Below are 14,445 nucleotides of genomic sequence, written 5' to 3'. Positions count from 1 at the left end.
AATGAATTGAGGGTCTTCCCAGTGTTTATCAGTACTAATTAAAGGGTTTTAATTTAAGATTAAGGGACCACATTGAACCTTCAATATATTTGAGCAATATCAAATTAAGATACCAGTATTTGTCCAATGCTGCTAGACAAACGTGTACAACTATGTGTGTACACCATTCATAGTCTGTATTTAAAATATAATCGTATCCACATCTCAGGCGGAGAGCTGAGCATCAAGCATTTGTCCCCAATCTTCCCACTTAGCTTTTCATGTGCAACAGTCCCTGAAGTATCTTCTGCAAAGCTGCATTCCTTTTCTGGTGCAAATGCCAAGATGTGGTCCCTTGCTTTTCCCCTGGACCCTGCTCTGAGGTTGAGCAGGTTGTCCCTTTTCCATAGACAAGAGGCAGCTGCATCCTGGGGTGAGATGTGCTGTCCTTCAGTACTCTCATCTGCTCCCTGCCTTGGAACAGTGAAGTGAACTGCAAAATATTGCCAGTAGACCACAGGGTAGGCTTCAGAGGGCATTTTTAATCTTTTGACATGCTAATAAATGCTGTAGCTGAAAACACACATTTTTTAAAATGCTGAAAATATTATAAATAGTGCTAAACACACTTAGGTATTCTTTAAAGATTTTTTTATCTCGATCATTCCAAAATAGCTGTCTTTTCAGGCTTGATTATTAGTTAGAATACTTGCATTAATCTTGTGTGAAACCAGAGTATTGATTTGTTTTGTTCTGGTCTGTTTTCTTTACTTCTCTAGAAAACACTTACCTTATTCCTCCGTTGAGATCTGTGTGTGTTTAAAAGTGTTCATTGGTTCAAAAAAATAAGAAATATGTGGAAATCAGTAGAGGAATATCTGTAAATTTAAGGGTAATTATAATCACTTGCAAGTGATTTAAACAGAAGTGTTCAAAGAATGTATACTGATTTTTTTTGCATGTTGTGTTGATATGTTATCGTATCCTATTTAGATGTAGGTTACACATGGAAATGCAATCCATATGATTCCAGTGGGGAAAAAAAGAGATAATTGCTATGCAGTTTTTATGGAGCTGAGTTTCTGCTACTGGAGATTTCAGACATACCAGGTTACATAGGGAGTGACAGGCATGACAGCTAAATCTTTTCCCATGTCCTGTCATTGAGATAAGAAGGGAAAAAATGTGATGGGCTTTTTTGCTGGCAAGTCACCTCTGCACTCAAATTGGAAGTTTTTGTCTTCTGAGTGCCTCTATGCAATTATATTTATGTACCGCCAGTGCTCTGAAGTGGGTGTGGTACGTGCATTCCCATGTTCATGTACTTAATGTTTTTTTACATCTTTTTTTAATCTGGAAAAGATAGATGTTAAACCCACTTCATAGGTTATCCATCCTCAAGATGTAGTTAATTCTGCATAAGATGGGGGGGTTAAAAAAAGATAGCCTTCTACACATGTGCTCTTACATTTCCCACTCAATCACATTTTTGATGTAAGTAGAAAATCTGACCTGTTGAGGCATTTATTTATGATACTTTCTTGAAGACCTTTGTTCATTAACTGCTGAAATGAATACACTGATCCATAGGTATATCTTTGGGTATGAAAGAATAATAATACTGTCAAGTTCAGAAGTAACTGAATAGTAAGTGACTCAATACTATGTATTAATCAGAATAATTTTAGAAACTGATTTTGAACATGATGATTGAGAAGATCCATTTAGAGTGTCAGTTGGTTAAAGAAGGAATCTTCTTAAACCCAGGCATCTAAGCTGTAATGTACTGAAGAAGTCGCCTGTGGAAAGGCTGCAGTTTTCCAGTTCGTAGCCATGAACTTGCCATGAGGAGGCCTGAACTTGCCATGGTCAGCCAGGTTTGCAGCACAGAGAACTGCTATTCACTCTAGCATTAACGACCTACAGTTAGATGAGTCCTTCAAGTTTATTCACATTTGTTATTTTTAACAGGAGTTTAGTATTCTTAGCTCTGTCCAGTAAAAGGTATCAAAAAATCAGTATCTTATCAATTTCTTTCTGGCATGTGTGCATATGCACACACAGAAATAACATGTCATATGGTACCAGAGTAAATTACATACACTGTCAATGTATCAAGGTTACTAAAAAGTGTCTTTTGCATTTTTTGTTAGACTCATTGATGATAAAATATACAGCCTGCATAATAAAGTGAGAATTGGCATCAAATAATGCTTGGAACAGATTTAAATTATGTGGAAATTGTTGAAGAGGTGTGGGGACAGAGGGCAAATCCGTACCTATCTGTGTGCTCTTGAAGCATCCCAAATCTCACATTTTTTTCTGAAATCCTGGCTTTGTTGAAATTAAAGGAAAGTTTGTCATTAAATTCAAAAGACTGGGGAATTTCCCATGTAAATGTGTATGACATCCTTTAGATGTCTATGTAGTCATACTGCAAAATTTCATGCACATAAAATATTTTAAAGTAGCAGATAAGAGTTTATTCAACTTTCCTGTGGACAACTGGAAGATGTGCTAAAGTACAAGAAGGTTACTGGCAAAGAATTACAGTTATCCAACAGGCACTGAGAAATGAGAGGCTCAGATCGCATGTGGTCACTAGAAAGCCTACATCTGTTTTTATGAGTGGGACTGTTAACTTGGTGCTTCCTCAAATTACACTGTGTGTATTGTTTGTTGTAATAAACTTGTGCTACAGTTTCCTTTTTATACTCTATTTACATTCACTTCTGATTTTCATTTACCCTGCAGTGTTGATATAAACTGTTAAATAGCAGGTTGCCAGGAGTACAGCTATGGAACTGCTAGTCACGGCAAGATCTGTGTGCAGAGCTATGCCCTCCAAAAGGAAGTATATTTCAATTTAATGTCATATTTTGCCATTTTTGGCATTTTTGGGTGGTGGTGAAGCTATTAGATTCAAGGGGAAAGCCAAATGCATTACAGGTGCTGAAGAATAACTTCAAGAGATAATTTATGATAAATTTAAGACATAAATTAATTCAGAAAGAACTGGAAAGCATCTTGGTCTCCCAGTATATTAGAAAAACAAAAGGCAATTGAAAAAAAGAAAAAGCCACAGAATGTTCTTCAGTCCAAGACAATCATGCCTAAAATAGCATGAATTACTGGTGTTAGCTGAGGAGAAGTTACATTACAGTTTTGCATATTGATGTTTACTGAAAGAAGTATCTGAGTGTTGCTGAAGGAGTTCAGTGGGAGTAGAAGCACTTTATGGGCTTCTGTCACCTGGCCGGCAACTACTGGGAAAATTGCCAGAGGGGTTGTTCAGTTCCACATGGACTTGGCAGGAGTGTTGCCATTGCTGGTAAGTGAAGGATATGCTGCACTGCTCAGTTGAGCACTGTTACTGGCTTCAGTGGCATTTCTCACCAATTAATCACTGCTCATTGGAAGAGCTGGAATAAAGCCCCACAGTTCCTGGGTTCTATTGCTGTGGTTGGGCTGCCAGATCACACTGTCCCTCTGGAGATCCCAGTGGACAATAACAAGCAGACAATAATTTAACCAGAAATAGAAAATGGGGGAAGTAGTAACAATAAATTCATTAATGCAGGGATTATTAAAGTGAAGAGAATCCGGCACATGAAGTAGTTCAGCTTTAACATTATCCACTTAAAAAGAACAAAGTACTAGTAGGAGTATCAGGCAATGAAGAAAGTGAGAATAACTACATCTTCTTGGGGGAATCAGCCTACTTTCTGGCCTTGGTGGTAAAGATGACCTTGTTTACATGGGATGTACATAGGCAGAACCAAGGTGGGACATGAAAGAAGGGCATACTGCCCTGTAACAGGGTATCGACTGCAAAATTTGGAGCTTTAAAGACCTTGGCTTGATTGATGCCAACACGCCAGAGAGTGTCTGCTGTGCATCTCATGCAACAGTGGGGTGGCTCATCTTAGAGGATAAAAATCTCTCCAAATATGGGATAATAATCATTCCACACAGAATCTGTACGACATTTAAGTTTATAGTCAATAATCTTTTTATGTTTGCTGCTAGGGCACTGCTCAGGGGCTGAGCTGAGTCAGCCTTTCCATCAGTGTGGCGGGGCTGGGTCTCTCCCAGTGCTGCAACTCCTCAGGCTGGCTGCAGGCTGGAAGCAGTACAGAAGTCGTTTCCAGCAATTTGCATCTCTCTTTCCAGTCCCAAGTGTTTGTACCAATTGCACTCAGGTACTAAGCTGATGAAGTTGTTGTAGATGCCAAGGTGGATAAGACCTTTTAAAAAAGAAGCATAGAAAAAGCCTATACTGTTGCTGGCAAAGTACAGAGTGTGACAAACAAGACACATGTATTCTGGGAAGCACCTGGAAAATCAACAGAAAAGTAGAAGAGCCTGCAGAAGGATTGACATTCAAAGTACAACATACTTCAGCCTGACTATATGATAGAAATGCCCAACAGAGTTTTGAAGCTGTTTGTGTCTTGTATTTGTTGTATTTCTCTTCTGAGCTGCTAGTTACACTGCAGCATGTACTTGAAGAGCTAACAGGTAACTCGGGTATGGCTGTAAGACTGGCAGTGAAGCTACAGTGTGTGACAGATTTAATCTCTGGTGGTACCTACATAAACCTGAAAAAAACCTGTCTCACATCTACATGCTGTAATTGTCATTTTTCAATGGCAAGGTCAGCGGTGTAATCAGAGCAGAGGCACGCTGTGTTGCCGTTGTTTCAGTTGGAGAGGTAAATGTTTAAACAGCAGCAGTTTGAAATTGGGTCATTACAGTGTGAAATTTGCTCAGTTTTGGTAACTGTTGTTGTTAAAATAATGATATTTGCATAGTATCATTACTCATCTTAGACAAAGCTAGGAGGAGGAACTGTTTCTAATTTGTATAATCTCAGTAGCCATCCAACTACTTGGCACCATCTATCTTATTAAGCCCTAATAGAGGGTGTTGAATTGTTTCAACACACTTGGTCCATCATTCAAAAATGCTGCACAGATCTGTCTGATCGTGTATGTAATGACCCTAGCTATACTAAAGATAATGAAGGTTACAATAAAGAACAGTGTTACTGTCATTATTGCATATTTAGAAAGTATCTGTCAATTCATATAATACAAAAATTAAAAAGCAATTCTAAGCTTCTCAATATATACACTCTTCACTGTTGAAGAAGTTTTAATCTGCTCTTGGTGCTTGGTGGAATAATTGTTATTACTAAGTTCATAAGAGTGCTATACATCCAGAAAACTGAATGTAAGTATAAACATAAAAACATTATCACTCAGATGGTTTCTTTTTACTTAAGATGTTCATCCTTTGTCATTAGCAAAATCAAAGACTGGGTTTAAAGATTTCTTGCAGTGAAGATGTGTGTGCAGCTATTTAGCAGTTCCTTTATGTAAATGTTATATAAAATTAGAATGCAGTTCTGCAAAATTGCTTGCTCTATTTTTTCAGGATTTTAATAGCTTGGGGATGAGACTGATTTCCTACTGCTTTGCATTTTTTGTAGTCACATAGATTGTTGTACAGGCAGTACAAAGTGGATATACAATGCTACTATTCTGTTTTGACACATGCCCAAAATATGCACAAAGTCAGACCTATTATGTTTGAATGAGAAGAACATCTATCTGTGTGGAGATCTTAACAGGTCTAAATGAGGGTTCATCAAAACCTGTTCATTCAGGTCACTTGGCACGTGGGACATACAGCTGTGGGGTGCAAAGCCACGTGCTTCTTCATTGTCGTATCTCTTGTGTTGAGTTTTACAGCAGTCGTGCGAGGCTTTTGGCAGGTGCGTCCTCTGACTACACTTAGAAAACCAACGGTCTTATCAGTAACAGAAACAGAGACTTCTGCAAAAGTGCTGGAAAGGCCTGAGTGGCTCTGTGCAGTTGTGTTCCTGATCCACATCTCACTGTCAGGAGTTGGCCATTTCTAAATAAAGTAATTAGGATAACATATTAATTCTGCATTTGATGTCTGACATTTTTATATTGCATAATAACTAAACTTTTTTTAAGATCCCATGTTTGAGACATTTAATGTGCAAGAGTATTTTTCCAAGCTAGATTCAAACCTTTAGGGATCTCCACAAGGTTTGGTTGGACTGGCTAGTCAAGGGGTAGTTTATTAGTTCAGTAAACCTCAATATAGCAGCTGACTTGGAAAGATATCTTACACAGATTTGAAGAAAACATTTCTACTTGGCCCCGCAGTCGTACATTTGAAAAAAGTAGCATAAACGTAATAAAGATGTCCCAGTCTCTCTTGGGCCAGATAGGTGATTAAAATATAAAAAAGTTGATATTCTTACTGTATTACAATCAAGATCCATAATCAACATCTGTAAAAGAAGGGATGCAACCAGATCTGCGTAGCCAGTTTGTGGTTATATAGTCAGAGCCAAGTAACCAAAACAGAAGTGGAAATCACATCGGTACTAACACCTTTCGTCCTTACAGGTGCAGCTATTTAGTTTTAGTTCCCTGGGATGGCTCCCAGTCTGTTGGCTGTCTGTTATCAGGGGTAAATTCTTTGTCATTGGAGTGGCCAAGCAGCAAACCTCCGTGCTGTGGTTCTGTAGATACGTAATCAGGATTTTCAGGGAGTGTTACATAGTACAGGTATTGAAAACAAGCTCTAAGCTGTCAGTGATGGCTGTTTGTCCTTTTTGTGTAGCATGTTCAGTAGTGATTCTGAATTATAATACAGGGGATACTGGAATTATAGGGACATTAAGTAATTATTATGTATGTGGAAAACCAGCTCTTTGTTAATACTTAAGTCTTGTAAAAATGTTTCAAAAACTTTTGGGACCACAAGTGTTGAAGAGCTTAAACTGATTGATGCCCCACACAGACAAAAGCAGTTTCTATTGTTTGGTGCTCTGAAGAATTTGCTGAAGGGTCAGTTAGGACTGGAGAATGGACATCAGTGCAGCAGTAAAATTAAAGTGGCAGAATACAACTTTAAACACATTATGAAGTGGGAGAGATTAAGGAGCAGGTGCCTGCCTTAAACCACAGCATTGCTTGGGAACAGCGTGTGGTAAACTGACTTCACATCACGTGGCATGGCCGCAGCAAGCCACGGGGATCTTTTCCAGACTGAATGTATGACCAGCCTTGCCGTGACAGGGAAATGAAATGCAGACAAACGGTTCTGCATTCTGGCCAAAGCTTTATATCCCCGGAACAACTGGGATTTGTGATCCCTGCCTCTGGGTCCTGTATATGGGAATTCATCAAGGATGGGACTCAAAAGCTTCTATACCAGCCTTTGAGCAGAAGCTCAAGCAACAGTTTTACAGTTGATTATTTCGTTCAGTTCTCACTTTCTTTCACTTTTTCTTAGACGCTGTCTTAATTAACCTTAATCTTAATTAACCATGCTTCCAGTATGGCCAGAGGAAAGAGAGAGAAGAAAACAGAAAGGCACAGGACAAGACTGAAGTATTTCTGGACTGAAAATGAAAAACTAGGGAGGCCTCTCAAGAAATTGTAAAAACTTGGAGTGCAAACTGAGGCTGTCAGTCCCAGCTCTCTCAGACTTTCCAAACCTGGCTGCCCCCATACGGAAGAGCTTCCCTACTCCCTACTGAAGCCTTTGGGCTCTCAGGGCAGGCCATTCCCACCCCCGTCAGAATTTCTCAGTGTTTTATGTTCAGATCTTCATGAGAGCAGGGACTGGAACACAGGTCTTCCAGTCTTCCTTAGAAGTGCAAAATATGGGAAAGCCCCTGGCTACAGTTTTCTCCCTGGACTTGCAAATGCTCTTCAGGCTTCATAAATGCTGACAGCATGCACTGTAAAAAACCTTCATCAGAAGGACCGTAACACAGCGCTTCATAAGCTGGTTGTTAGTGCTAGTCTTGAGAATCAGTGAGATGGGCTCTGAGTTCCTCAAACTGAGGTGACAGTGGAACCTGGGTTTCCCAAATACTGCTTAAATTAGTAGACCGTAATCCATGTCTGCTCTTTGGTGTCTGTGGGTGACACAAGGAGAGGAGCAGCTTATCTGTGTTCCCAGCAGTGCTTCAGCAAGAGCTAAATGCCTTGTTCAATGTGGCTGAAACCTGGGCTGTTGCAGCCACAGAACTGTGCGGCTGCAAGGGAGCGTCAGACCTGCCCCGTCCCCCTTTCCTTACGTAGGATCAGATGTCTCAGCCTGTCTCTGATGATTTTATCTAGCCTGTTCTTAACGTGCCCAGAGCAGATACCTGGATAGGTAAAGAGCTTTACTCTTGAAAAATGGTCATTCAAAGGCAGCTTATTCTCTTGGTGGATCTAAATCGCGAGTTCAGATGAAAATACTGAGGCAGTTTTTATGCAGCCTTTTTGGCAAGATGGAGAGAGCAGAGAAGAGGCACCTCAAGCACTTGAGTGTGTTTCTGCAGCCACAGCTGCTCTCTACTCAGCACGAGGCCTACCAAGACATCCCGTACCACCTGGGGGCTGGCACAGCCCCCTGCCCCTGCCTGTGCCCCGGCCACATCCTCTCGGCGCTCTGTGCCTGGTGCTTGCTGAGAGCAAGCTGAGCTCGCACTCTCCCCACTGAGGCAGATTTCATCTGGCTAGATCCCAGATCACGGACGGTAATCTGTTACATTCAACTGCAGTTTTTGACTCGCCCTCATCTGATACGGAAGATGGTATCAGTAGTTTTGCACCCCTAATTTGCAAGTGATTTGTACTCCAAGTTGTGGGACCAAATAATTCCATTTGTAATTTAGAAAGTGTGGCCTGTGGAGTCTATTTGCAGTAACCATATTAGTTAAATTACCAGTGTGATTAACTGTAAGAATGAATGTGCTTTCATAAATGCCAAAGCAATTATTTCTGGTAATTTATTCCACTCCTTACAATATGGCTGCAAGAATCTGCACTAGTATTTTTCAGATAATGTATTCCATATTTTGCGATGGCGACTTGAGAGAAATTTCTTCTTTCTAGGGCAATTAGATTATACTAATTTGGAGAACATTTTCAATGTTCTTTATTAGAGTTCAGTAAACTCAGAGTAAAATGATTTTCAGTTTAGGTGGTCAGCAACATACTTGGCAACAAAGTATGCTACCAGAGTCTTGTTTCCTCATCCTTTTTGTAGGTATTTGGTAGTTTTTGGTAGGATTAAGACCAGTCTGCATGAGGTGAGTATATATGTTTATGTACTTTATCATTATAAAACTAACCCCCATTTTTATAGTGACACCAGTTGGATGTTTACTTCTGTGTTAGTGTTAGATGCATTGCCAAGTTATCCATTTAGCTAGAGATTAGCGTCACCTCAGTTGGGTTCATTCAACTGTATGTTTGTTTTCACAAATGTTTTGGGGAAATGATCTGTCTAAAAAAAAAAATAAAAAAAAAAAAAAAGAAAACTTTAAAACATATTGTTGGTTTATTCTTTTTGGGCTGTGTCCAGTAACAGAATGCAGCCACACAAGTAGTTGAATTAGCACAACAGAAGAGGTTTTTAATTTCCAGGCAGGAATGAGGGAAAACAGTTCGGATTTACTAGAGTGGTAAAACCTTCAATCAGATCTTCTCCCAGCTACAGCTTAGAAGTATGGCACCAGAGGCTATTTCGAGTTGAGTAACTACTTTGCATTTTCATCACTACTTGCAACCTTTGAAGTATTTTAACGCTGAATTTCTGAAACACAAATTATGAATTATGTAAATATTATCTTGTCTTTGCTTTTAAATAGTTTGAGGAAATGAGGGATTATTTTTGATTTATTACATTTTTGCAGGGACCAATGCATTGCTAGTATTGCGGGCATTCAAGTATAGGTATTTCTTATGTGTATTATTACACATTAGTTTAGCCAAGCTTAATCCTGAAAGAATATTCATCTCTAAAGCAGTGGCACAGGAGTCATGCCTGTGATCTGGGTCTTATTCTATACTTCTATTCCAAATTGCCATTTTGCTGTTAAAATCTTCAGTTCTTATTTTAGGAAGCATCAAAATCATGATTAGGAGCCTTATTGCTAAAAGGTCAGATCCTTCTCTTTTGAGACCATCTGAGAGTTCTGCCTGTTTCTGTTGAAAACTGGAAAATAGTTATTCACACAGCCTCCTTTCAATCCTCCTTAAATTCAGCGTGAAAGTAAAAATAATTACTGTTTACCTTAGCTGCACTTACATAAAAGTTGGATGTAGTATGCATGCCTAACTTTCACATTGTATCGAAGTTGTATCTTCTCAGCTGTTGGCCTGTCTTCATGTGAACCAGAGCACTTATTTCAGTCAAAATGAATGCTGGAAAGTAAATCTGCTTAAAAATAAGATTCAGAGGGATGGTAAGAACAGCTACACATGTGCCTCTGTGAAGACTTGAATGGCAATTTGCATCAGTTCTGCCTTGATTTCTCAGTAAACTGATGTGCAACAGATGTGTTGATTTTTTTCTGTGAGTGTTCCGCTAGAGTGAAGGCATACAGGCTTAGAATTCTAATTCAGAAAAAAATGTGCCTAATAAAAGTTACTCAATACTACTTTACATATCACATATTCAAACACATATTTGTCCCAAACCCCAATCTTTTTGAAAGAGATGACACTAAGAGGTTGAAGAGTCATGCAAGACAGAGATGTTCTGTTAAATTTGCATGAGAGAATTTATATTGGCAACAATGAACCGAGAATGACCACCATTCAACAAGACTGAGTGGAAATGAATGCTTACTAATCAAAAGAGCTCTTACAAGGGAAAATTAATGTCCTGTAACAGTACTTGAATGAAAAGAGCATGGAGCTTCAGGAGGTATGTGCCTTTCACATGTAACTGCGATGCGGTGTACGTCTTCTACAAAACTATAGCACAATTTCTTCCTGGCAGTTTTGTGGGAATATTTCATTGATATGTGTAATTGGATTTTAGAACAACTGTGGACCAGTGCTGGAAGTTAGCTGCCAGCTTTCATTATTTTAATATAAATAATAAATCCAGAAGATGATTGGAACAGTACAACCTAACAGAAATGAAATTGTTTACTTCTGCCTTTCATTTTTCGTATGTCATATTAGCCTTGTATCATTTTTATTTGTGTTTATTTCACCAGATATTGATGGCCATTTTCAGAAATAGTTTTCAGAAATTATTTCATTCTGTTGGGTACTAAATACATGTGGATAGCTGAGGTTCTAGAGGAAAATTATTACTTCTCTTATTTTAATATACTGATTAAAAGTTATGCTCTTAAGGAATGCGTAAAGACTTGTAGTAAGCAATATGATTTGAACCAGTCATGATACTGCTACAGAAATGTCTCACTACTGCTAAATACTGTAAAGTTATTAATCTTTCTTGACAAGGGGCCAATGGGTTTCAAGGTGTTTGGGTGTCTTATTTCCCACTTCGCTAAAATTCCTGTGTTCTGTATCTGACCTAATATCCCTCCTAACGGGAGGGCCTGGCAGACTTCAACCCACACTGCAGCCTGTAGGACAGAGTGACACTGAGTGTGGACATTGAAATTGATGTTCCTCTCCGATTCCCTGTCCCAGGGTGCAGGTCCTCTGCTCTGAGCCAGTCCCTGTGCTCTCCGTGGGATGTGAGTCCTTATCCCAGGACAATCTCCTCTCTTACTCTTTTCCTTTCTGAAATCCCTAAAGCTTCACTGACCCCACAGTTCTGACCTCTGGTACTTGGCGAGCCAGAGAAGATGTAAAGGGTAGCAGGGGTTACAGACAACTGCAGAGAGAGAGTCCCTAGGGTATTGGTTATTATCCTACCCTCATTGTATCAATATTTAAGAATCCTGTTACTGTTTGGCGTCGTGGACATTTAGAATTATTGCTCATCTATGATATTATCAGTATATCACTCATCACAGAGCTGAATATGGGGATATTGAACAGATAAAAGAAATCAGAATGCAGCATTCCTTGCACCATTGCAGGGAACAGCATTTAAAAATCAGAAGTGACATGGAGTGATCATCCTATTCACAAAAGAAAAACTGAAGCTTCATCCCTCCTCATTTCGTTTTCTTTTTTTTTTTTTTTTTTTTTTTTTTGATGGGGCTTTCAGTGTACCATCTGGCTGAGGTCTAGATCAAAATTCCTACAGTAAAATGCTACTATATTAAGTTTTGAGTATTTTTTCCCTCATTTGATATCCAGCTATCTGTCACTTTGCTGCTTTAACAACTAAAATTAAACTATGCAAGCAGATACAAAAATTGTTACTCTTGGAGGTGGTAATGAAGTTTCATATTGTGCATAAAAGTAAATACTGTAATTTTTAGATATAAAGTTAAAGCAGCTAGTGAAATGAGAAAAGCATGAATAGAGAAGAAAGAATGGGAAAGGTTTTTGATTTTTTTGTTTGCTGTCCTTACTAATGGATGTCTTTAACTTGATTTAGCAGGTAATGACCAAATATTTTTAAGTCAAATCATTCCTCTGAATTAGAACATTCCTCAGACACTGCAGGTTTTGACATAGTGGTAACATTTTAATTGAATTTCTAATAGAGATATGTTCATCCAGAGAAAACATATTTTAAACACACTAGACCATGGATAGTGTAAATCTGGTTACCTCAGTGGGCAGGCTTGTGTTGTGCATATGCTGTCTGCCCTTGGAAAGCACGTGGCGACAGAGCTAAGGCCCTGTAAAAGAGATTTATGATGATGCTTGCCTATGATTAAAAACTAAAAAACTAAACAAACAAACAAACAAAAAGGTAAGTTTTAAAAGGAAGTTTTGATGTAGGTCATTAATTTCTGGCTCTGAGTGTCTCCACCATGTGGAGTGGTGGTGTGTTGTGGTGCCCTACGGGGCCACCCAGCTGTGACAGCATGGTTCGATGGGGGCTTCTCTTTTGTCTCTGCAGAAGCAGGGGGCAAGAAGCTGCGGAGCACCGTCCAGAGGAGCACGGAGACAGGGCTGGCTGTGGAGATGAGGAACTGGATGACCCGTCAGGCCAGCCGGGAGTCAACGGATGGGAGCATGAACAGCTACAGCTCTGAGGGAAAGTAAGCAGCAGTCACAGCTGTGGTTACCTGGTGTTGATCTGTCTAACTGGTAGTTAGACAGAAGTGCAGTGAAAGCTGTAGGTCCTGTTTAGTCAGAATTCCCTTCACCAGCTACTGTCATTGATGGACTGAGCCCAAGTCTTCCCCTGCGACTGAAAGTGCCTCCCACTGTTGAAAGCAGGAAGGATGAGGATCGTTTCTGCCGTGCCATGAGAAAGGCACCTGGCTGGTCAGAGCGTCAGCGTGCAGTGTGGCAGGAGGGGAAGCAGGTGGAGTGCACTGGGTAAAAAACAGAACAGGATGGGTTCTCATCTGAAAACTAGCATATATCTGCTTTGCATTTCCAGAGCGTTTTCAGGTGTCATTCATTGGGCTCAAGAGTTTTTCAAAGATTCTGCTAATTAATCCTGTAGAAATGATCTGGGCAGAAGTAGGAGACTGCCATGCATCATGCTTTTCATAAAAGCCCAAGTTAAAGACTTTTGAGTGGTATGGCCAAGACATTGCCCAGAAAAATCTTCTTGTGGATAGATTTATTAGTGGTATGCACAGCACTGGATAATACAACTATACTGGACAATATATCTTACACGTCCAACTTGATGCACTATATGCAATTAGATGGACGTTTATTTATGGCTGGTCATTACAAATCTCATTATTTCTTGTGGCCTTGTAATGGGTCACAGATAATTTATGACAAGAATTTGAATTTTAAGTTACTTTGGTCATTTGCCACAATGCATTTCAGTTCCATTATTGAATAGGTGTCATTCTCAAAGACATTTTTCACAAAATGTTTTTAAAGAATACTGATTTTAAATGGTGATTTTAAAAATAGTGATCAGTATTCAGTCTAATGTAATAATTTCACTGGATACATTTGACATTCAGCCATTGACTGAGAAACATGAGCAACATTACCTTCATGCAACTAATTTACTGGTAAGGGCATGTATTAGTATCTTACAGAACTAGGGTCGTATGAATACTACAGTAATTAACAGTGGTCTTTAATATATTGGGAAAAGGGAGCATGATGGAAAAATATTACTGTGGAAATTAGATTTAGTGAGGATTAGTGCTTCCTTCACCTGTTTGTATGCTGGAGAATGAATTGCTGTTTGTGGAACACAGTGAAGTTTTGAAAATTCCGGTAACTGTTTTGTAATCTTGTCAGTGTAAATAAGTTCCTTGTGAGCAGTAGTAAGAGGAACATAAATGCTAAATGCAAAACATCTAGAAAAGAAAAAGGCAAAATCAAGTGTATTTATTTGTTGGGGTTTTTTTTGGTTTTTTGTTTTGTTTTTTTTTAAAAAAAACCCAACTATTTTTTAGTTTGATCTTCCCTGGTGTGAGGTTGGCTGCAGACAGCCAGTTCAGTGATTTTCTGGATGGACTTGGTCCTGCCCAGCTTGTAGGACGACAGACTTTGGCAACACCGTCAATGGGTAAGTATTTATGTCCTATAGATATGATATAATCTACTG

The 14,445-nt window shown here is 39.2% G+C and overlaps 1 protein-coding gene across 47 annotated transcripts in view; it reads left to right on the top strand.

The window, feature by feature from the left end:
* The window catches only part of RIMS2 (regulating synaptic membrane exocytosis 2), a 511,335-nt gene that overhangs the window by 485,643 nt on the left and 11,247 nt on the right, over positions 1 to 14,445 (top strand). For all 47 annotated transcript variants that reach the window (XM_080377968.1, XM_080377979.1, XM_080377978.1 and 44 more), the window contains 2 exons: positions 12,814 to 12,955; positions 14,294 to 14,406. In XM_080377968.1, the coding sequence (XP_080234094.1) occupies positions 12,814 to 12,955; positions 14,294 to 14,406 (255 nt within the window). The remainder of the gene's footprint in view (positions 1 to 12,813; positions 12,956 to 14,293; positions 14,407 to 14,445) is intronic.

The sequence above is a fragment of the Falco punctatus genome (genome assembly GCF_963210335.1).
Source record: "Falco punctatus genome assembly, chromosome: 3".
NCBI lineage: Eukaryota > Metazoa > Chordata > Aves > Falconiformes > Falconidae > Falco > Falco punctatus.
This window is presented reverse-complemented; position numbering and strand designations above follow the sequence as displayed.